The sequence below is a fragment of the Diceros bicornis genome, chromosome 17 (genome assembly GCF_020826845.1).
Source record: "Diceros bicornis minor isolate mBicDic1 chromosome 17, mDicBic1.mat.cur, whole genome shotgun sequence".
In the NCBI taxonomy this organism is placed as follows: Eukaryota; Metazoa; Chordata; class Mammalia; order Perissodactyla; family Rhinocerotidae; genus Diceros; species Diceros bicornis.
The window spans coordinates 30,686,270-30,712,016 of record NC_080756.1 but is presented as its reverse complement, the minus strand read 5'-3'; the positions used below and the strand labels follow the sequence as shown (position 1 = coordinate 30,712,016).

Below are 25,747 nucleotides of genomic sequence, written 5' to 3'. Positions count from 1 at the left end.
TTTAGTCTCACTTGTCCCCTGATACTCAGCTGCTAGACAAATATCTGGATTCTTCTTCTGATGCCCCTATGGTAGCTTATTCTTACTGTATATACTACAATGACTGAAAAGTGTTCGGCCATTCTCAGACAAAAACACATGGCTATTCCATTGCTTCCTTTCATCAGATAAACGTATAACTACTTATTACAGGGTCATAAGTAATTATAATATGTCTTGGTTCATACAACTCCTGTCCTTTCATTAGTTAAAAGTTCTTGCTCACATTATCTCATTTCTTCCTACAGCATTCCTGTGAAGTCTGTAGCAGCATCCATTTCTATTTTCATTAAGTATGGAGAAATGGAGCTGCAGACAGAGTAAGAGGTCTGCCCAAGATTTGACAGCCAGAGGAGCAAGGATTAGAACCCACATCTGCCTTCAGTGTGATTCTCTGCCCAGCAAATTTTACTCTCATGTCTATATTCTCAGAATTAATATTCACTTTTCAAAGTCTAAATAAAAACAAAGATGAGAACTAGGAAAAGGATAGTAATTGTATAATAAGCAGTAGAGTATACTTTAGACAACAAACCTGTTGAAATGAAAAGCAAACTTCCCAAGGCTCGTGGAGCTGTTTATAGAATACATCTGTCCGTATTTCTGAAGCACTCTAGGGGGAAGCGCTGTGTGCATGTGCATTTGTGTGTGTGTGTGTTTTATGATTTACAGTAAATGATGAAGTGCGGTAAAGATTTGGAACATTAATATATATATAAGCAGATATCTTATCTCTCATGACAGTTCGCCTCTGTTGTCTGAGCATGCAATATTCATATGATGTTCACCAAATTTTCCCTATAATGTCCTGAGTAATACAGCTAAGGTCACATTTTCATGACTAAGCTAACATGAGAACCTGGGCCCACTAACATTTAGTTAATTACACTGCACTGCCTCTCCCATTCAATGCAGTGCCTAGTGCGAGAATGAGAAGCAGAATCTTATCCACGGAGAGACGGCAATGTATCATTCACTTATTACGTGGTTATCATAGATATTCTTTTTATTGAATTGCATAAGTTCCATCCTCTACTACACACTGTTTTGTCAACATTACCTCTCAATTAATCAGGTCATATAAGTGATCTACTTTGTGACTCTTTAAGAGGCTCCAGCAATTATCTTTGGGAAGGAAAGTCATTCTATCTAGCAACATTCAGTGTATTGAGTAGACTGACAACTGACTTCACGGCTAAAAATCCTGACAGAAACTGGTATTGATACCTCTTCTGGTTAATATAATTATTAATATTAGTTTAATTAGAGATAACATTGTGCCATACTCTCTGCTAAGCACTTTATATTCAGTATTTTACTTTAGTTTTACTCTAAGAGTTTATTACTATTACAGAGTAATAGCAGAAACTTAGAGAGGGTTAAGTAACCTGCCCCAGGTTCTCCAATATGTAGTCACACAGCAGAGTCAGGATTTGAACTCGGGCAAGCTGATGCCTCCCTATGTTAAAAATCTCTGAGCCCTTTTACTTCCTGACCAGAGTTGGGGGAGAGTCACCTGTCCCCTTACATGGATGAGTTACCTTAGGTGATAATACCTCTTTAGGTATTCTGGGGAACTTCAGGTGATATGGCTGTTTTCACAAAAGGGAAGCACCAAAATTTAGTTTCCAGTTAGTAATAAATTTACTTGATTGTTCCCCGACTCATTTATGTAAGTTTTCAGGCTATGCAAAGAAAATAACAGACTTGCAGTTTTTATGGGCTCATTGTCCAAAGTAATATCAAACCCAGAAAGTTTAGTGGTTTTTAAAATCCAAGGCACACAGAACTTTGAATACTGGGTGATAGAGTCTGTGGAACAAACACAAGAGCAACGTCTGTTTTTAAAAAAATAGGTGCATATATAAAATGCCAGAGAAACATTAGAAGATAAATAATCGTTAAACAAAAGAGATTAAAAAAAGAGTAGATGCCAGGGAACACAGAGCTCACCTCCAGCAAGGGGTGCCAATGCGTTATTGGCTTTCGGTGGTAGGCCAGCATTTCGTTCCAGTGGTCTCGCCCAAGACCCTCAGCGTCCAGTCCCGTTCTACACACTCCGATGACCTCATTGTGTCCTACCCTACGATTCGGAGAATATCACACTTTCATTCCAACACTCAACGAAAAATGGAGTTTCACACATCTTAGAGGAACTTTAAACATATGATTAAAACATTAGACTTTGTGACAGGTTCTAGATGATTTTGTAGATTCAACTACTTCAGGTCAAATGAGAAACCTTGAGCAAACTAAGATTTACTAAATGAGATCAGCATTCAAAAATGAATTTATAAAAGGAGCACACACAAACCATTTCAGTGCTCTGTCACTTGAGCACATTTCACAATAATAGGAATAGTGTGAATGAGAAATGACCTATATGATGAGTTTCGTTTTGGAAGCAGTCTTATTAAATTTAAGTGAGGTAAATCAAATCTTGTTCTTTCCACGGGGCTTAATGTTTTATAATGATGCTCCGATTTCTCACCAAGAGCTCAATACCCACTTTCTTGTATAAACGACCAGATTTAATTGACTCTCAACATTATGTCAGTGAACGTTATTGCTTGTACTACAATTAAATAGGGCAGGGCTATGATCAGTACCATGGCATCTGATTTATTATCACATGGCACCAGAGTACATCGAACGACATTCTCATTTTCTCCTCATGTCCTGTTTTCACAGCAGCAAATCAAAATAATAATGATAGTTAATATTTCTGAGAGCTAATTATCTGCCAGACACTGTTCTAAGTAATTTAAATGTACTGACTTACTTAATCCTCACATCATGCCCATGGGTATCACTATTATCATCTCATTTTACAGATAAAGAAACTAAACACCCAAAAGTTAAGAGACTGGCCTGCCTTTACACACTTAGTAAGAGGCAGAGGCAGGATTTGAATCAAGAGAGTTGATTCAAGAGCGCATGTGGGAAGCTGCTTCTCAAGAATGGAATGTTATTTAAAGGCAATTCTATACCGTTATTTTGACAGACATCTCTAAGGAGACTTTTGAGATGATTTTAGGATATTTCATTACTTGTTTCCTGTCACTGATGTAGATATGTATGTTTAGTATCATTTTCATTAATATGAAATTTCCCAGACAAGCATATTTTTAGAAACAAGTTGTTGTTATTGTTTTGTTTTTTTACCTTTCTGTTTTATATATTGTCAGGATCTATTTCCCTAAAATTGTCTGGGTGACAAATGCTCAATTGTATCTGCCTGTGAAAACTGCTGAGAGAAATCAATAGGAGTAATGTTTTGGTAAAGAAAACAGGGCTTCTGATGAAAACATCACAACGTTTACAGAGTTTGAAACTTCAACTAATTTAAGATTTCTCTCTCTCTAAACAGTGATAGATTTTTGGTAAACTGTGACATACACTAATTTCAAATGGATAGTACAAATCATTTTATTTTTCAGTGCTTCATTTTGCCAGTTCTGAGCCAGAGGATAACATTAATTTCTCTAGGTTATACAATCCTGTTTACTCCATTTTTATGATACTATAAAATGGACACTCTTTGAATATTTGTATACGTGTGTTCTGTACCACTTGTGTTATCATTAGAACAAAATAAATGTGGTAAGGCACTGTTTACGTGTTGATAATTTTGCAGGTTAAACATACAGTACTCCTTTTCATAAGGTTTATAAATATAAAAAGCGAAAACAATAAAAAGAAGTGTTTAGCAAGGACCAAATAAGAGATATGAACCTTTCGTGGGACAAGAGTTCAGAGGAAGAAGAGATTGGTTAGCTGAGAAAGACACAGAAGTGATGACTTGGACAGCGCTGTAAAGCCTGGTTGGGACGAGATACACAGAACAGAGTGTCATTTCAGAAGAGGGCAGAGGGAGGGTACACATAGGAGCTGCAGCAGGAAGAATCTTCTGAGCCGCACTTGAGAGTTTGCAATTTATTTTATGAAAGGAGAAGTGATTCCAAGTGTGTGTGCAGGAAGAACTATCCAAAAGCAATGTTTTAAGATTGATGTGAAAGTATCAAGGCTGTATCCCTACAGCCATCATTCGCCTTCCTCTTAATACTCACTGTTCCATATTATGCTAATATTTTACCAATGGGAAAAGTGAATCCCAAAGAGATTACACACCTTGCCCTTTCACACAGCTAGTTAATGACAGAGCTCGGATAAGAATCATGATATTTATACTCCAGCCCAGTTGGGAAAACAAACTCCATTGATTGTAATTTCTGTTGTTACTGTAAAGACTTCACAGTAGTGCTTTCTCTAATAAATTCCATGCTTCTTCTGCCTCCATTCTTTCCCCACCCCCAGGTGTCCTGTCCTTCAACTTAAGAATGACTTCTTTTGGAAAAGAAATAAGAAATATTATCACCACAGAAAAAAAAATAAATTTTGAATGAATAATTCTTCCCTCTTCCAATTTAAATTAAAACTGTTATAGCAGTAAATAACCTGCAAAGCTGAATTCGGTCTGCATATGACTGAACGAGGCTGTTCCACGGTTAGCAGAGATACACGTACCTATCATAATCCATGACCGCAATGGAGAGGCTGACCTGGTCCACGTTCTCCGGAGGGATGTCGAAAATAATGGCCTCATTGTACACAGGGTTGAGAGTGTTTTTCTTTGTAGTCGTTTTCCTCTTTTTTAATCTTCGACCCTCACACATCAGAGACACTTTGACATAAGGATCTAGGAGTGGGAAGTGAATTTTATTAAAATGAAAGTAATAGTACAAAGCATAAATAAAACTGTGGTTAAATGCTACTAAATATGAAAAGTGGTATATTAAGCCCTTTAGTATTACCAGTTTTAAATTCAAATGACTTAACTGAGGGAATAGACTCTCTAAGACTTACTTTAAATGGAAAAACTTATCTTGAATGAACTAGAAGAGAATTAACTTGATCTCACTCTTTTTATTTTTTATTTTTTTTATTTATTTTTTTGTGAGGAAGATCAGCCCTGAGCTAACATCCATGCTAATCCTCCTCTTTTTGCTGAGGAAGACCGGCTCTGAGCTAACATCTATTGCCAATCCTCCTCCTTTTTTTTTCCCCCAAAGCCCCAGTAGATAGTTGTATGTCATAGTTGCACATCCTTCTAGTTGCTGTATGTGGGACTTGGCCTCAGCATGGCAAGAGAAGCGGTGCGTTGGTGTGTGCCCGGGATCTGAACCCGGGCCGCCAGTAGTGGAGTGCACGCACTTAACCGCTAAGCCACGGGGCCGGCCCAATCTCACTGTTTTTAATACAACAGAGAAAACTCACTAGTTTATCAAGAGCCAGTCCAAAACTATAATGTGTCTTTTAGTCACAGCTATTTGGGAACACATTTTGTTCGAAGTGATTTCCAGAGAATGTAATCCTAACAAGTCAGAATAATTGTATTAAAGTTAATTTCTTTCAAAATGATTTAGAATAAGAAGACTAAAACTTGTGAAAGAGCAACATTGTATCTAGACAAGTATAAATAATCACAATGAGTAGAAATTAGAAAGCAAAAACTACATTAGCTAGAATTTTCTTCAGTCGTTGGAAAGGTACAAAAATTAGGGGTTTCATTTTACAGTCACAGCGTTGGTGCTTGATAAGGAGCTTGGATTGAAGAAATGATCACCACAAATAATTTATTAAATGTTCAATAGTATGCAATAAAAAAATCAATATTTGACCTGCAGATGTACACAGGAAGATTCCCGATATGACATTGTCTATATGGTGCCAACTGGAAAGAGAAAAATCTAGTTGGGTTATATTTTTATGGGCCAAAGGGATCAAATAATTGTTTACAAGTTCTGCCACACCTGACCGATCTCTACCCTCTTATTCCTGCCACCTTAAGTAGAAAAACTGTTCAAGTATTATAGAAAATTATACAGTATTATACAAAAGTCTCTTAAAAAGCCTTACTTTTTGTAGCTTTTTATAAAAAGCAGGCATGGCTTTGGGAGGGGATGTTAGCATTGGGGTGAGTATGGTAGGTGGTGCAAACAATCAGTGTCTGCTCTATCCTCATTCATTATTTTTTTCATCCTGGTCACCCTCCAACTGTAGCATCACAACCTCTTTTTCTCTCTTTCCATTGATGTAGTAATAAATCTTGTTTCCTTAGAATAAGCCCAAATCACAGCAATATTAATTTATTCGAGCAAATGAACGCTTTTTAAGCTCTAGACAAACGTATCTGTATATTTCATAAGCATTTCCACCAAGGGGCAAAAACCTATTTTGTGGCTAGAAATAGGGTGCAGAGAGGAAAACAAGGTAAAAAGGCAATGTTCAATGGCTTTTTCTCATTTTTCTACTTTTTAATAATAGGGAGTATGTTCTAAGGAAGAAGCTCACTTTTGTGTATGAGCCCCCATGTCTAGGTCACTCATGAACTATGGGAAGAAGGCCTGGTTTATCCTTTGCTGCCCCCATCTTGTCTCTGACGACACTTCTCTACTTGTGACAAGGATAGTTTACTGGCTCCTTAGTTGATTCACAAGCCTGTTGTGAGAATTAATGAGGTGGTATTCTCAAAGCATGCATTCCTCTGATGAAAAGCTTCATATAAATAAAAAGTAATCTTGCACTTAATTACAACTTTGATGCTGTTTGCTTGTCTCAAAACTTGATCTCTTTTGGTATATGGTAGAAAGAGTAGAATAAACAATAATTTGCAGAGTACACTGTTTATCTTAAGTTCTTCAACATTATTGACCCAAGACTTTTTCACCAAAATAAATGTGGAATTTACTTGCTTTCTTTCCACCTTTATATATCAACTATGTATTGCAAATTTTAAAAAATGAATAGGTAAAACATGACATAGTTCAAGAATCAAGATGATAGAGAAAGACGTACAATGAGAAGTCTCCCTCCCATCTGTCCCCATACCTCTCCATTCCTTAGTTTTTGTGTATCACTCCAGTATTTCTTTATGCAAGTATTAGCAACATAAATATATATTCTAAAAATCCCCATTCTTACACAGAAGGGAGCGTGATTTCCATATTTATTTTTGCACCTTGGTTTTTTGTTCATTTAGTATATCCTGGAGCTCTTTGCATACTAGAACTTCGAGTTCTCTCATGCTTTTTGTAATACAAATTTAGTTTATTATTTGTTTTTGTTCTGAAGAACTACAAAGAACTACAAAGTTACAGATTGCCCCCATGTCATCCTTTATTATATCTCCACTACTCTTTCTTATTTCTGTTTAATTCAACAAATGCTTACTGACCTCTCTACTGTGCCCTTATCATTTTTTCTTCCACAGAGCTATGCCAAAGTGCACATATTAAGTTATAAATAATCCTTCAGAACGGTAGTGATTTAAATGAAGGAATAAAAGAGCATGATGTGGCTTTATCTCTTTATCAAAGTTAGCACAAGAGAAATTTCCTACAAGAGTGTCTTTAAGAAACTTGGAAAGCATTCATTTACTTTATTACTTCTTTCAGTCCATAGAGTTGCCCCAGTTTTTAGTTAGAAAGGTGGCAAGAATGTAAATGCAAATGGTGATCTTAGAACATGGATGTTTCTCTGCAGATCAGGTGAGAAAAATAAATTCAGTCTAAATATATCTTCATACAGCCCTCACTCATAGAGTAAAGCAAGTCTGAAGTGAATGGCTTAAAGTCCAAAAATCTTCCTTTATAAGCAACAGACTAGCTGGAAATAGCAAAATAGATGGTAAATTATATATTTTTGAGAAAGAACTAAACCTGTACGGAAAGAAAGAAAAATAAAAACGCAAGTTTAAAGTCAATCTACTTGATAACACTTTTGACACATTACATGATAATGTAAATAAAAGACGTGATCTAGAGAACTTTATTTGATAATCTCTTTTTCTACTTTTATTGTACCCCACTACAGACAAATGAACTCAATAATTCAATAGCCATATATAATTTTGGATACATGGAACATTTTATTTGGGGATGTACCCTTGACCCTCTAGCTCATTGTGTACATACCTGATGAGCCAGTAACATCCATAGCCTTCAGATTTCTGCACTTGATGACTGTCAATGTCATACGCCCAGCAGTTGGCAAATAACAAAGGGAAAACATGATTTCACCCAGGTCTATGCTTTCCTAGAAAGGCAATCAATAATTTAGTAATTTCAAGTATCAGATAGTGAAAACAAAATATAATTGAAGATGTTGAGTGAAAAATCACTTCAACAGAATATGTGAATGTCATTTTTAAATTGTTTCATTGAGGACACAGATAATATTGCAAGAAAACTGTTTTAAACAGAGTAAGAAAAAGGAATATACCCCAGCTGCCTCTTTGACAGCCCCACTTGCACTTCTAACAGGAAACGCAAACTTAATACCGTCAGAACCAGACTGCTGATTCCACTCATTCCCCGTCATCTTCCAAAACCAATTCCTTTGTCAGTCTTTCCAAAATCAGCAAATGGTATCATAATTCATCCACTGATTGGAGCAAAAACCTAGCAGTGACTTTTATCTTCTCTTTCCCTCACCCCTACATCCGACCCACATCTTGTCTACGCTCTCTACAAAATATATGCCAATTTGGTGACTTTCTCTTCAGCTTTATTACTACCATTCAAGCCACTACCCCATCTTGCCAAGATTTCTTCATTAGCCTCTAAAAATGATCTCCCATCTCAGAAGCAGCCAAAGTGATAGTCTGTGAAATGCAAATCAAATTATTTCATTCTCCTGCTTAAAACCATCTAAGGGTTCACAATTATATTGGAATAAAATTCAAACTTTTTACCCTGGCATTTAAGTGGAGTAACTATAAATTCTGGTGTATCTCGAAAATTCCAGATTTATACCTATTGTCCTGGTGAATTATTAAAAACACCCCCGGGGCCGGCCCAGTGGCATAGCGATTAAGTTAGTGCATTTCGCTTAGGCGGCCAGGGATTCGCTGGTTCGGATGCTGGGCACGGACCCGCTCACCGCTCATCAAGCCATGCTGAGGCGGTGTCCTGCACAGAAGAACTAGAAGGACCTACAACTAGGATATACAGCTATGTACTGGGGCTTCGAGGAGAAAAAAAAAGAAAAAGAGGAAGATGGGCAACAGATGTTAGCTCAGGGTCAATCTTCCTCAAAAAAAAAAAAAAAAAGTGGATACCGAGTCCTATGGGAAATGTAGTCTTAAAAAAAAGATCCCCTTCCATTCTTAAATATATCTTTTGGACAACGCATTACAGGGTTGTACAAATAAGACCCTGCATGATCTTGACCCCACCTATCTCTCTAAGTTTATCTCTTGCCTCTCCCCCTCAGCTCACTCGGATGCAGACACAAAAGCGTTTTTTTCTGTTATTTGAACAAAAGAAGTTGGCTCTGCTTTTGGCCTTTGCATTTTCTTTTTTCTCTTATATCTTTACCTGGCTGACTCCTTCTCACCATGCAGGACTCAGCTCAAACAGGATCTCTTCAGTGAGGCCTTCCCCCTTCCTGTCCTATACACAGACCACTTACAGATCCTTCATACTTTTTTCATAGAAGTTATCATTGTCAGAAATTATCTTTTAAATTCAGTTTTTGTTTCCCTGAGGTCCAGAGGAGCAGGCTTTTTGTCTGTGTTATTTTTATATCCTATTGAAGTGTCTAGTACACAGCTGGCTCTCAGTGCATTTTTTTTGAGGGAATGAAAATATTATTAATTAATCTGGATAAAAACTGACCTGCTTTGATTCATTTACAAAGTTGAACTGTTCACAGAACCCTGACATAGATGTACTTGCCGTCATTGGCTGCATAGGTGGTGGACGGATGAAAGTAAGTGTGAACAATGCAGATAGAAAACACTTCTCAAAGAGTTGTTTACAAGATTCAATCAAATCATTTCTGGTAAGACAATTTGTGATAGATTTAATTTGGGGAGAAATAAGTTGCTATGCACCGAGGTCTGTAGAACTAGACTCTCAAAAATTCTTCATGACGAATAATTTATTGGACTTGCTCTTAAAATTCAGGTTCCAGTTATGTAATTCCCACTTCTTTATTTATGGTCTAGAAGTAGTAGAGCTTAGTGATTAAGAGTATAAACTGTAGAGTCAGTTAAGCTTGGGTTTGACTCCTGTTTTCTACTTCTTAGCTATAAGATCCTAGGAAATTTAATTAAGCTTTGAATCTCTGAAACTTTATGTTCAAATTCAGGAAAATACCCACTTCACAGGGGTTGTAAGTAAGCATCAAATGAGATAATGTAAATAAATCCCAAGGCACTTAACACAGTGTCTGGCATATGATAAGGGATGCTGTTTTGTTCATTGCTGCATTGCTAACACATGGAGCAGTGGCTTACACATATCAGGTGCTCAGTAAGCACTGGATAAATGAAAAAAGATAAGTGAAGCAATTATTATTTTTCAAGAAAATTCAGCAAAAATAAATATTTTAAAACAAAGGTATATCCAACTGGGTCTCCTCTGGGTTATTGGATTGTTGCAGATCCAAAATAGTGAGCAAGATTCAATAGGAGAGGCCTGAGGTAAAACAGGAAGGCACGACCTCCTACTAGGGATTCATTCTTTTCACTACCTAAAAATTATTGAGTATTACTTGCTAGGCACAATGGCAGTGCTGCAGACACCAAGGTAGACACGGCATGATTCTGCCCTTGAAGATCTCAGTTGAGAAGGAAGAGAGTAGGCTGTAAAGGGCTAAGAAAATAAGTCTGAATCCCATATTTACTGGTGATTTTCTCCTTGTTCCTCTTTCTATCTCCTTTTCCACATGCTTCTTTAGGTTCAGTCTATGGGCTGAAGTTTTCTGTCTGGCAGCCATCTCCCTTTCCCTCACAGGATATTTCTCCTTCCAGGAACTATCAATAAGAGTAGGCATATTTTGATGCTAGCTGATAAAAATTAAGAAATCCCTTTATGGAAATGCAAATCAAAACAACACTAAGATATCACCTCACGCCCGTTAGAATGGCTATAATCACCAAGACAAAAAACAACAAATGTTGGAGAGGATGTGGAGAAACAGGAACCCTCATACACAGCTGGTGGGAATGCAAACTGGTACAGCCTCTATGGAAAACGGTATGGAGATTCCTCAAAGAACTAAAAATAGAGATGCCCTATGACCCAGCCATCCCACTACTGGGAATCTATCCAACGAACCTGAAATCAACAATCAAAAGAGGCTTATGCACCCCTATGTTCATTGCAGCATTATTCACCATAGCCAAGAAGTGGAAGCAACCTAAGTGTCCCTTGACTGATGATTGGATTAAGAAAATGTGGTATATATATATATACAATGGAATACTACTCAGCCATAAAAAAGACAAAATTGTCCCATTTGCAACAACATGGGTGGGCCTGGAGGGTATTATGTTAAGTGAAGTAAGCCAGAAGGAGAAAGACAAACACTGTATGATCTCACTCATATGTGGAATATAAACCAACACATGGACAGAGAAAACTGTATTGTGGTTACCAGGGGCAATGGGGGTGGGGGGTGGGCAAAAGGGGTGAAGGGAGTCATATATATGGTGATGGACAAACATAAATGTACAACCCAAAATTTCACAATGTTAAAAACTATTAAAAACAAATTAAAAAAATGTAGAAAATAAATCCCCCCTCAAAGCAATGTCCTTTCTGGGGTGATGGAAATGTTCTATATTTTGGAGTCATGGTTACATGGAAATCTGTATTTGCCAAAACTTGTCAAACTGTACACTTCAAAGGTCCATTTATTGTTTGTATATAATATCTCAATAAGTTTTGATATTTAAAAAGAAAAAAAAAAAAGAAATCCCTTTATGAATGTAGAACAAGATACCACGTTCCACCAAGAAACATGGTGGGGGTGGTGTGGAGAAGCTAGGAAAGAAACAGGAGACAGGATCTCATGCATGAAATGCTTAGAATCCAATGGGAAATGCACCACATGCAAACAGCAAACAGAAAAAAGTACACAAACAGAGACATTTAAAGAGATTAGTGAATAAAATATATTTTCATGTGTCTGACTGATATAGTTTTACTTTACACATTAGGCAATCTGTGGAAGTAATTTTTCTCCTTCTCTAGACATATCACATGCTTACCGGCTGGAACAAAGAAAGTTCACTGTGTTTGTTCCCATCTCTCAAAGACCCTTTCTGTGGATTCAGTTGCAACATAATTTTGATCATCTGTTATTCATAGGTATTGGTAAATATAAAGAGGGTAAACTGAGGAGCTGACTAAAGTACTAGCCCAAATAAACTGAAAGCAAAGAACATGATTAAAGGACACCTCCGAGCAGCTCTGTACGACAAACTAGTGGGCTTTTTGCCTACTGCAGTAGCAAAAAATCTACTTAAATATTCACACTCTAGCTAGTCAGGAATTTTAAGGAAACTGGAATGAACTAGGTGGTAAAAATTAATGTATAGTATGCATGCATAATAACTGCACAAAGGTTTGATTCTTCATTAGACTAATTTTTCCTTCAGGAAGTACAAATGTGAAAGAACTACAATTGTCTACACACTGAAAAGGGCAGGATACTCTCTAAGGTAAATACCAATATTCTTCAATTTTTTAAATCTGGAAGCAATCTTAGAGAGAATCATGAGATGAACTTGAAGGTAAATGGCTGTATGACCTTAAAAAATGTCCTATAACAGATGTAATAGCAGAACTCTAGATTTTGGCTTCAATGCTCTGTGCTACAGTGTGCACTAACTCTCATTACCCACCACTGAGTCTGTCCCTGTGTTGATGGCTCAACTCCAGGGAGCAGGTTGAGTTTTAATTGCTGCCTCTTCTCTGTCCAGACCACTGAGGTTTATAAGACCACACTCAGCCTCAATGACCCGAACCCTGTAGTGCCCAGGAAAGAAGCAGGAAATAAGGTGAAAGGTCTCTGAACCTACAGAATAAATATAACAAAGTTATGCAGTAAAATTCTTTTATATAAGGAGACTACACCATTTCTTATTCAACACCCATTTACTATTATTTTAGGCAAAATTCTAACAAGAGTATTTACTTGGTATACCAATCTAAAGCAGGTCAAAACTCACACATCAAATGTGGAGATGGGGAAACTAACAGCAGTAGGTCTAAGTGAAGGCTGCAATAAATGATAGCTGCAAAGACACAATACGATTAAAAAATAAGTAAGTATTCTAAAAAGGATAGCAGTCTAGAATCATTTTGTATTAAGAGGAACTAACACTAATAATGTCTCAGTAACTTAAAAACTTAACATTTCATTACAGACTTGAACAGTAATTACTATTTAAAATGATGCCTCTGGTCATCAAGATAAGGAAAAATATCCTATCTGTTCTGTTTAAGAAGGTAGAGAAGAGAAGCGTACACTATTTTTAGAGTTACTTTTATCCAAAATACTTAAAACATTTGAAGTCGTAATTTTGGTTTAAAATGAGAAAGGCTTTGAGTTTTTGAAAATTTTATTTATCTCATTTACTACATTTATTTATCTCATTTACTGCAATTCTATATAAACATGAGCTTCCTATATTAACCTTGAAAAACTCACTTGAAAACTCGTTTGAAAGCCTACTCTACAGTTTGGGATATAGTATTCCATAAAATTTCTTTCAGGTAAGAAGACCTTTGCTTCATTCTCACACACACTAATGCATGTAGTGGAATATTCACAATGACAATCCTCTGACTCCATGTTGGGGAAAAACGGCTTCTGAAGAAAGGCTAACACTGAGGCTGGGTGAGGGCCTGCGTATTTGATGTCTTCATCCTGGCTCCACCGACACAGAGCTGGGTAGATAAAGATCATTTTCTGATGACTGGGCTATTGTCAACCTCACAAATACAGTCACAGTTATAAAGTTTTTTCCATGTACCGTCTCTTCAAAACAAAATTAATGGTCACTAGAAAGATAAATTGATGTATATTAGTTGCACTGCACATCCTATTTCAAGACTAACTGAACTAATAGTAAAATCCAGCTGTAGCAACTGAGTGTAAGAGATGGAGAGGAGGCAGAGAGGAAGGTGGAATACCCAAGGGAACGACTCCTGGACGAAATAATCATTACATCGGGGCTTGAAGGATTAAAGAGATGGGATTTCACAGGGAAGAAGAATGATATTGTATGTGAGTACTATGATTAATACTCAAAAATAAGAATGAGCAGTTTATGTTGATAAAGATGGAGTTTGGTGACCGTTGGAGGAGGTTTAAGGCCAGATGTAGTTTGTTCGGTGGCTTCTATGGCCAATAGGGATCCAAGGGTGTTGGTGACAGGAAAGAGTGGAAGCTTGGCAGAGTGGAAAGGGTATAGGTTTCTGGATTAGAAAAATCAGAGTTAAAATCCTAAATTTTCCAGGTACTGGTTCCCAAATACATGGCAAAGATACGTAATCTCCTTGAACTTCAGGTTAAACACAAGTAAAATGGAGATAATAACATCTACCTTGCAAGGTAAGTATCATGCATGTAAAGTGCCTGGCAAAATCAGATATTTAAAAAATGATAATGATGATAATGAAAATAATATTTGAAAAACATTTCTTTATTTTGAGTAGGCTAGATTATCATGGAAAAAAAAGAAGAGAGAGACCATTGAAGTAAACAGGTGTGGGAAGGTGTTGGCAGAAGAGAGGTTCGGATTCAGAGATATACTAGGAAGTAAGAATCATTAAGATTTATTGAAAAAAAACTTTAAACAAACAATTGGTTGCCATGGTGACAGCAGTCATCACATCTGCTTAGCACCCTAAATGCAGCCTGCCTTCCACATTTCCTGGTTGGTAAGAAAACTGATGATTCTTCTCACACTGTTAAAAGATGTGTTACTAGATTAAATGAGCTTCTTCATCAAGTTACTAGTCCTTCACCCTTCTGTTCACAAAATGGAGCTACAGTGAAATGCAGACCCAGACTGGGTCTACTGGATTCAAACTACTGTAAAATATTTATTTCTCTCTAACACACACCTCCCATTCACCTGAGAAAATCATGGAATTTAACCTTGAGCAATCCACTTAAAATCACTTGACCTCAGTTTCTTTGATATAACGTGAGGGTATTCAAAGAGATGAACTAGTTTATTTCCCAGCTCTAAAATTCTGTAATTCTAAGCACCAGTAAAATGAGGACTAAATAGTATGTATAGTTTGGGCATGTTCAAGAATGTATGGGCAGCCCTTTTAGGCCATTGAGCTGGCAGGGCTTCATCGGAAAGACCACAAAAGAGCAATAGTTGCTAATAGCTTGATTTCAGGTTGAAGAACAAGTGATCATAAAAAATGGCTATCACTTAAATTTCCAAACAATGTGCTAGATGAGGAAGTATGCAATCCTTAACGCAGAGCACATCAGGGTTGATCTGGTTGGGGATTCACGAGGAAAGACCGTACAGGATAAAGAATGTGCATTGTCATTTATATTGTCCCCTGGCTCTGCTAAAAATCTCGAGGTGATTGTGTTTGACTCTCTGATATGCATTGGGCACACAAAGCCTGCAATATTGAGTCCATTCTCCTTGACATGATGCATATGGTCTCTAACAATCTGGTCTCTAAGTTTTTTTCTACTTCCATCTTACAAATTTCTTATCATGCTCCCATAAGCCAAAGGTCTGCACTGCAGCTATATTAAATGCCTTGTCAATCTCTAAATATTCATTCATTCATTAGCATGCTTATGCTTACTGAAAACATCCCAAAGGCTGGGCCCTCTTCTAGTCATTGAGGGAACTCTGATGACCAAGACAAAATTTTTCTTCTCATAGGGCTTATACGTGATTTTGGACAAGTGACATAACCTCTCAGAACATCACATTATTAATTAGGGGACAAGCTGGAATAAAAACACAGGTCTGCATGATTTTAAAGTACGTGATTTTTTTTTTTAATCCAGTGTTGTAAGTGCTTTTTTAGAGGGATTCTTCGGTTTTAATTATAGGAATAGAGACAAAAAGTACCTGATTCTTCCCATGAGGATTTAGGAGGTTCAGAGGTGCGGGATATTTAATTTGAACGTTGAAGAACGAGTAAAGGCGAAAGGAACTAAAAACAGAGAGAGTCGCATGTAAAGAGGCTGTGAGGCGAGGCTTGGAGTGCCCAATTATGACCAGCAGGTAAACAGAGACCACAGGTTCTGGTAACACCACAGGATAATTTAAATTCAACACACTGGCCTTATTCTGAATGATCCCTCCTCAGGAGTACTTACTCAGATCAACCCTGATTTTCTCTGCAGTCAGGATGAGATCAGTTTTCCCGGCTAATAACAATTACCTGGAAGGGTTGCATTTAGATTTAAAAGGGAAATGCAAAGATAATATATGTCAGGGGCCCAGTTTGCAGCCTGACACATAGTAGATGCTCAAAAATATACTATTTTTTTTTCTTGTTCACAATAATTTTTCTGGGGTCAGTCAACTGACATAAGGTTTGTGCTCAGTAAAAAACTCACTGAATGAATAATCATAAAAGCACGAGGCCAGGTCATGACTTCAGTGGCAGCAGGGACATCTGCTGTTTGAAGGAGTGAAGACTATTCAGTAACCAGAGAATATATGAGCAAATTGCAATACTTTTTTTGGTGTTGTGGGCTTTATGGGTGGAACCTTCTAGAACTGTGCAAGGGCATGTCCATATATGGTGGCCCTGAGAACACAATAAACTAATAGTCATACAGTTTTGAGCCATTTAAAGACACACTAAGGGTTTGGGGAGCTAAAGTTAGAAGATACTTATCTATTAGTTTTATTGAACTTTATTTCTCTATAGATCCCTCTAGTTGAGTGTAATCTGGGATTATGTTTGCTATAATTCTGTAGTACACTGGAATTGCATAATCAAATGTATCTCTAAGGTGTATAAATTGCTTTTTTTCTTTACCCATCTGGCCATCTTTTTAAATCTGCCAGCATAAGTAGTCTAGTGGCTCTGGGAGGCAAACAAGAAGGAGGAGGGAGCTGTTTGATAGAATACAATTAGGAAATGTAATTAACATTATAACCTTTCTCCAGTTTCTTAGCACACTTCCCTCCTTCTCTTTCAAAGAACCACAATTTTCACATAGCACTTCCTCCCTGCCCTTCCTCTTTCACCTAGTAATTCCGATTAAATCAGATTTCATCATGTTCAATGAGGGTGGGGGAGGGAATGGGAAAAAGAGGGTTCTATCACAAAACCTAGTTAGATTGCTGGATTTTTACATCACATCTTCATTGTTGATTCTTTCCCACCATCTCCACTTGCAGACAGAGAAAATGCTCACCAGGTGCCTTTTAGTAGGACCTGCTCATTTTTATGCAAGAAGCAAGGAATGTACTTGGTATCAAGCATATCATATCAAGCATTGTGCTTGGCCACAAAAAGTCCAGGTGAAACTTTGCAGAAATCAGGGCAGAAACGGGCAGAGAACATGGCAGTGTTAGAGATGGGATAATTACAAACCCCACTGAGCATTAGGTGATTAACAGTCACAACCCAGAGCTACTATTGCCAGGGATGCTATTTAATAGTGCCATGTTTCTGCTCAGTTGGAGAACCATTTTCAGCTCCCAACCCAAGTGGGAAATAACTCTGCCTGCCAAAAGGGTTTAGCTCTTATCCCATCCAACACAGCCGTAGACTTAGCGACCAGGAGCCATGAAGTGCTCACTTTATAGAGGCAGAGCTGAGGCCTTAAAACAACCCTTCCTGGATTTAACAAATCAGATCTCATAACTACCTGTGTAGTAAGGACCCTGATGCAAAGAGGGGATAGCCCCTTATAGACACCGGGACAGGAGTAACTTGGGACATAAGAATGGGTACAAATTTGATTAGAACTCTTCCCTTTATCATAGTGGTTAAGAGATATCTTAAGGTTCTTGGTGAGAGGAACTGGAGACTTATCCTCAAACCTTAATCGTTATTTATAGCTAGGGTCTAGAAACTTGTGTAATAAGCTGTATACCGCTCTCCTTAGAGTGTTTGATGCTTTTAAATACCTTTAAAAATTTCCTAACTAAAAGAATCCCTCTCAGGGGCCGGCCCCATGGCTTAGTGGTTAAGTGTGCGCGCTCCACTACTGGCGGCCCGGGTTCGGATCCCCGGTGCGCACCGATGCACTGCTTATCTGGCCATGCTGAGGCGCATCCCACATACAGCAGCTAGAAGGATGTGCAACTATGACATACAACTATCTGCTGGGGCTTTGGGAAGAAAAAGGGAAAAAAAAAAAAAAAGAATCTCTCTCAGTATTGCTGTAGGTAGACACGTGGATGGGATGAACTTGGCTTCACTATTTTAGAGTCTACTTGAAATTGGTTTACATGGTTTCACCCCTGCCCCCCAAAGTCTATTCTCCACATAGTACCCAGAGATCTTATTGATAATATGTGAGACCACGGCTCACTTCTGATCAAAAGCCATCAATGGTCTCACATGTCACTCAGAATAAAACTCAAAGCTCTTTCCATGGCCTAAAGGTTCTAGATGATCTGACCCTCAGCCGTCTCTCTGATCTTATCTCCTATCACTCTCATCAGAGAGGCTTTATCTGACCACCCCATCTAGAGTGGCCCCACCTCACTGCCACTTCTATCCCTTACGCTGCCTCATGTTTCACATAGCACTTCCCTTTATTGGATATACTACATATTTCCCTTGTTGTTACCTGTCTCCCTTTTCTACACAGTGGGCCTTATAGAATGGGGACATTTTATGTCCTAAAACATCTAGAAGAGTGTCTGGCAAATAGAAGAACTAAATAGAAGTTGGTTGAATTGATAGATTTAAGATCCTTGGTCTACAAGTAGGCACAGCAGGTAACCAGCCTTTATTACAAAATTTTCTCCTAGCTATTATTTTTCTCTGGATGGGCAATATATCACACTTGCTTTTCTATAAATAACAGATTATAAATTAAAAAACACGTGTAGTCTCTTTGGGATGATAACAGCCTGTTTGGGCATAATTTTCTGCTTCTGGTTCTCTTAGCTCTTCTGTAGACTGGTATTTGATAGCTGCCTGCACTTGTAAAGCATCCCTTTACTTCCATGGAGTGTGAGATTGTGCAGAGTATTTAAAAATTTAGAAGCACTCCAAAAACATGAATAAAATTGATATTCAGTCAGTAAGATCTCTGGTTTAGGGAGTAAATTTATGGAAAGACAATGCAATATATGCCATGGCATAGTATTTTATAGCATTGTCATATTTTATTCAATTTCAAGACAAAGGAAAAGGATAAAGAATAAGTACTTCTCATTCATTGTTTTAAAAATATGAGGGTAATAAATTCAAGGAATTTAAATAATAGGGTAAGAAGTTTAAGACATGAAAGAAAATAGGATATTTGTAATCAAGTGAATAACAGCTGTTTTCTTTGTGTGCAAGATTATGGTTTGGTAGGGATAATTGACACTTGGCAACTTTAAATTTTATAAGAACATCATATTTATTATCTCTCTCTTTTCTTTTTTTTTGGTGAGGAAGACTAGCCCTGAGCTAACGTCTGTTGCTAATCCTCCTCTTTTTGCTGAGAAACATTGGCCCTGGGCTAACATCTGTGCCCATCTTCCTTTACTTTATATGTGGGACGCCTGCCACAGCATGGCCTGCTAAGCGATGCCTAGGTCTGCACCCAGGATCCAAACCTGTGAACTCCAGGGTGCCAAAGCAGAGCACGCAAACTTAACCACCATGCCACGGGGCCAGTCCCTCTCATTTTATTTTGAAAATATTCCTATGGGGTCGATGTTATCATAAAACTCCTTTTATGAATGAGGAAACAAGTTCAGTAATGTTAACCAACTTACTCAAAGTGATAGACCTGCAAGGTAGTAAAGCCAGGATTCTAATTGCAGGACAATCACTTCAGTTCCTATAGTTTTCTGATTTCTTCTATGACTTTCCCCAGTAGAAATAGTGCTTCACATTTTACTAGCCAGAAAAAGAAACTTAAAATTGTTTTCATGGTCTTAAATTTCAAAGCTAGCAGATGGAGTACCATATACTTTGAAAAAATATTTTAGAAATTAAAACATCAGTTACCTGATTTATAGGAAACTGTTGAACACAGTCCATTATAGAGGAGGAGGAGAATATTTTGAACACTCCCATTTAAAAATCAACCTCATATTCTTTTCACTATATAAGAGCATGTTAATAATTAATAATTTAACTAGTTAAATGCAAGAAAGAAAGGAACAACTTTAACTCAACAGTACCTTTAGAACTATACTAAATTCCTAAAACTTGCAACAAACCCAGCTGTGCTGCTAGAACATCATGGGGTTAAAAAGCTTCTCCTTATCTCCTACAACCTCCAAATTAAATACAGAGACAATTAAAATACAAGGATACAATTAAACTATACCTCAAATATGGATTTTTCACCAATTACATCTAAGAGAGAAAAATTGCCTAAAAATTTTCTGAAATAACATTGATTTTGACTACCCTTTTGAATTAGGCCAAAAGAGTCATTGATTAGTTCTTCATACATTTTTACAAAAGTTGTTAACAAGATAAATTTGACAGGATTGTAAGTTTTAAAGGATTTATACATATATTTTTGTCATAAGTATCATATTAAACATTTCTTTAATTCAAACTATATAAGTATTTTGAGATTTCAATTCCGTAGGCCAAAAATTGAACACTCGTTAAAAAAATTCAATTCTTGGGGCCGGCCCCGTGGCTTAGCGGTTAAGTGCGTGTGCTCTGCTACTGGCGGCCCAGGTTCGGATCCCGGGCGCGCACTGATGCACCGCTTGTCCAGCCATGCTGAGGCCACGTCCTGCATACAGCAACTAGCAGGATGTGCAACTATGACGTACAACTATCCACTGGGGCTTTGGGGGAAAAAAGGAGGAGGACTGGCAATAGATGTTAGCTCAGAGCCGGTCTTCCTCAGCAAAAAGAGGAGGATTAGCATGGATGTTAGCTCAGGGCTGATCTTCCTCACAAAAAAAAAAAAAAATTTCAATTCTTTTCCTTTTTTTTTAGTATATTCCAAGCTTGGTAACACCTAACATAATTCAAGGAAAACAACACAACTAAGAGTTAATTCAAGATTTAACATCTAGTTCTGCATCTTCTATTAATCAGCTGTGTGAACTTCAGTGATTTTCCTGGCATCCCCAGGCCTCTATTTTCTAAACTATAAAATGAAAGGATCACACTTGAACTCTCTACTGCTTCTAAAATAATATGATCATATGATCCAGACATGAGAGCTCTCAAAATCCTACTCAAAACATACTCATGAACTTTTAAGTCAATATGAAAACCTCTGACCTACTACAAGTCTCATGCACTTTACTCTGAGAATAAGATCTCAGCTCATTATTCAAGAGTGACTCATTTTTTTTTATGTAGAATTCTCCCAACTTAGGTATTTTATTATACAACCTAAAAGCAACAAATTGGAGGTAACGAATGCAGAAAGCATGTCTACTTATAATGGAGACGAAGTGGTGTAACAGAGGAGCAATAGACAGAAATAAAAATTTGCTTTTTAAATTTGTTATCATAATTAATGGTCATAAAGATCTCCACTATTTAAAAAAGGTTAACTTATATTCAATAGAGTCTACTTAAAAAGCAGGGACATGTATAGTACTTTATAAGTGTTTCTATTTTAAATTTCTCACGTAAGAAATTGGGCACATACATATGTGTTTTGAAACCTATAAAATTAACATAAACAAAGAGTTGTTTTTCCAGGTTATTCTAAATAAATGATGCATTATTCCTGTTTGAAATCTTGATTTTTAAGAGGCAGAAATTCTGATTTTTTTCACTTGTGATGAAACGTGAAATTCCAATTTAAGGAGTTCCTTTGAAATTCTCTGTGTATAAAGATTAGAAGATGTTAGCAATGGTCATGGTTCTTTCTCACTTTCTGTGGTTGAAGGCCTTGTCTTGTTATCCAGCTTTGAAAGGACGAATTTGACTCCTCCAAAGCTAATGAACACACAGAACATCTCAGACACATGGCATTGTCCAAGAAGGTTACAGGAAATTAACCTGTTTATAATCAGAAATCATTTCTTTCTTTAGGATAGCAGTCAGGGATCCAGGAGAAAACAGATGGTGCACACAAATTACAGTAACTCCAGAGGGCTTAATGCAGGAACTATCTACAGAGATGTGAGCAGGGAGTAGGAAAACCACAAGAGATGGAGCAGTGCCTGGCGTGGGTAACAGCAGAGGCTGTAACGACCTCTAGGTCTGAAAAGGCAAGGGAGGGGACAGTTACCTGGATTCAGAAGGAAAGTGGTAAGATGAAAATGCTGCTCTGAGAGGACCTGAACCCTCAGGTGAAGGACACAGTCAGCCTGAGGCAATCTTGCACAGAAAGATCTAAAGAGAATACACATCCAAATATCATTCTCCTCCAGCCCTAACATCTCTTGCCAGAACTCAGAGTGCAACAGTCTGTGAACAAATAGGCCAGCCTCTTGAGGCATCGAACAGGGTGGGGAATAGTGGAGAGTGAGCCTAAAGGGACACGCAAAAGATATCTAGCACCTTTAGCTCCTGAGGTTTTATGAGATGCACTTCATAAGTATATGCACAGGTTGGTGAGGGAACAAAGAGGAAGATATGTCCAGTGGAAAGGGAAGAGTCAAGTTAGGTGGGAGATGAGAGGCATGCTAGGTAACGTTATGAGTACATACATCATAAAAAGAAAAAATAGTATCTACTCACAGAATCATAGCATACAGTAACTAAAAAAATCTAAATTATCTATCACACAAAACTTTCCAACCTAAATAGAAAAACATACCACATAAACTATCTCTTACCATAATAACAAGACATAGCCATTTTTAACACCAACATCTTTATTCCTATTTAATATGTAAGCTACATCAACAACAACCAAAACCATTTCCTGGGGATATCATTCCCCTAATACTTCTTGGCAGCTAATATATATTGAGCATTTACAAAAGCCTGTTTCTGTGCTATGCACTTATCTTAGTCTATTCAACAAACTATAGTCTGCCTTCTCATAATCCCCATTTTACATTTTATAGATAAGATAATTAAGGCTTAGAGAGATTTAGTAACTTGCTGAAAGCTATACAGATAAGTGACACAGGAAGAATGCAAAGACATGTCAGTTTGTTCCTGAGCCTAAGTTCTTTGGTGAGTAGGCTACACTGTCTCTAACTATAGCCAGAGAGAGAGAAAGAGGGAGAGGGAGAGAGAGAGAGAGTGAGAGAGAGAGAGAGAGAGAGAGAGAGAGAGAGACCCATGGACGATAGAGAAGCTAGATGCCAATTATAATCTTTACAAGTAGAACAGTGTAGGAATTTAAATTGGAAATTATGTAGATACAATGAATCAATGAATTTAGGCAAAAAAATCATCTTGCGTTTTAAACAACCCCAAATATTATTAATATTATTGGTTTAATATTGGTTAACCCCAATATTAAAATATGGTTGGTAGACATTCCTCAAGTGGCTGCTTTGGCTAACAATTTTTGATTGATCTTCTTTCAATGAATCAAAACATCATACTATGCTTATACAGCAATTCTATGTTTATTAAAAAAGTGTGGCATCTGTGTTGAATTAAGTCTAAAACTGGTGGCATACATTTAAATTTTAGATATGTATTAACCTTGATTTTTTGTTTTGTGAAACAGAATGCTGTATGCAATATTATAGGAATCTACTACAGGAACTGCAAATAAAAGGCTAATACAATCATTGTTGTGGGCTATTTTAAAGCCAATTTACCTGCAATCTTTCACATCAAATGCACAGGTGATTCACACTGAAGCTTTGTCCTCTAAATGTACTTAGATGTGATTTAACTATAAAAATAATATAATAAACCATGGTGATTTATTGAATAACAAACATTTATGAGAAAAAGTCCCTTTTAACAGACTGCTGTTAAAAGTTGAGCAGGTGTTAAGGACATGGAGCATTATGCTTTGGCAACTTTCATAGTCTTGAGATACTCTATGATAGACACTATTATTTTCAACTTAATTTTAATTTAATTTTGTATTGCAGCATAGATGTTGCCTATCAATTCTTGCAAAGTGACTAGAAGATCTTATAGGTAGGTTCATGGAATTTATGTGCATCATTTGAGTTACTCAATTAGTGGCAGCCCATTAGCAGATGCGATGTCTGTGATGCTCCAGGGTCAAGTTTACTGAAGAGACGAAACAGAAAATGAGTAAGGCTCAAAGAAAAGCAGATGTGGGTTCACTGTCCCAGCTACAGTATTGCCTGCTGCACCCCAGGAGATCTAGCGAGACAGCCTTTGTCCAAAAAGGTTTATTCCCTACTGCCCTGCCTTCCACCACATCTTTTTCCTTATACTGAGACTGGAATTTTGCCACTTGTTAATATGTTATTGTCTAACACGTTATTCCATAGTTAACAAACTTCAGAAGAGAATACATTGATAGCTAAATGCAAATAAATACAGTATTTTTCTGATCTTGGGATAGATCCAGGATGGTTGGGGGTAGAATTAAAAACATATTACTAGAAATAAGAAAACAAATTTAAAATTCTTTTAAACATTCAAAGAAATTTTAACAATGTGTCATAAAATACATTACTTCAAACCAAAGCTCAGATAGTACATTTAGTACAAGTACACAACCATTCTGAATGGTTGCTACAACGAACACAACAGTTTCTTTGTATTTGTCATGTCAAGGCTTACTCTTTCAAATACTGGACAGATCCTTAGTTAGAAAATAATAGATTCAAGCACTTTAGAGTTATAAACCAGGTCAATGTGGTTATGTAGACGCCCCCACCTTTTCGTGTGAGAATTCCTAAGTGTCTAGAACATAGTTGGTACTGAAAAAATGTTCATTGAACAGATGAGTAAATAAGTAAATATGCAAAATGAAGTTGGCTCTGCTCAAAAAAAGGAAAGCCTTTCCTTATCTACTTAGACTTTCAATGGCTTCTTGAATGTGCATGAGAAATCCACACTTAAATATTGAAAATACATTAGTCTTTATAATAATTGATTTTTTAAAAAAATTAATTAAAAATGTGAATAATATTATACTTGCACAGTTTATAAATAAAATGTATATAAAGCAATATGTTGCAAATCATTCCTCTTCCATATTCATCCAGTTACTACCATTGTTGCCAATAGGTAACTGCTAATATTAAAGTCTTGTGTGTCCTTACATAGACTTTTTTGGTATGTATAACTGAACATGAACATATATTTCTCCTTCCTATTACAGAAATAGTAGCATAGAGTACACAGTGCTCTTCAGCGTGATTTCTCCCTACGTTGGAGATATTTCTACGTTAGTGCAAGAGGTGACTGGCTTGCAATATTTGTGATATATAGTGGGATGATTGCTCAAGGGAAAACTAATTTTTTGCACAGAATGAAGACCCACTTTTATTGTTTCCTTTGTCATTCAATCTCAAATTTTTAAAAAACCCTGCTAATTCCTGATAAAAATATTAATCCTTCTTGCATAGATATAATTTATTAATAATAAAATTATGAATGCAAAATATGCGATTCTTGTTTCAACCTGATAAGATTTTTGACAATAAATTTTAAATATTCCCAGTTTCTTTTACATTTTATCTTGTTCTATACACTGAACAATTTTATTTTTTGTCTACAGAAAGTAGTTAATATTAACAAATATAACCAAGCATACACACTGATTTGTAATCAATAGGGTACATCATCGATTTGCTTTCTTTTCTGGTAGTGGTAGATTTGTACTTACAGACATGCTTACACTT

At 36.9% G+C, this 25,747-nt stretch overlaps 1 protein-coding gene across 1 annotated transcript in view; it reads right to left on the bottom strand.

Moving 5' to 3' along the window:
* SYT10 (synaptotagmin 10) overlaps window positions 1-25,747 on the bottom strand; it is a 68,574-nt gene that overhangs the window by 6,852 nt on the left and 35,975 nt on the right. The window contains exons 4-6 of the mRNA XM_058558517.1: window positions 8,016-8,136; window positions 4,567-4,738; window positions 1,993-2,122 (exon numbers count right to left, since the gene is read on the bottom strand). Of these exons, the coding sequence (XP_058414500.1) occupies window positions 1,993-2,122; window positions 4,567-4,738; window positions 8,016-8,136 (423 nt within the window). The remainder of the gene's footprint in view (window positions 1-1,992; window positions 2,123-4,566; window positions 4,739-8,015; window positions 8,137-25,747) is intronic.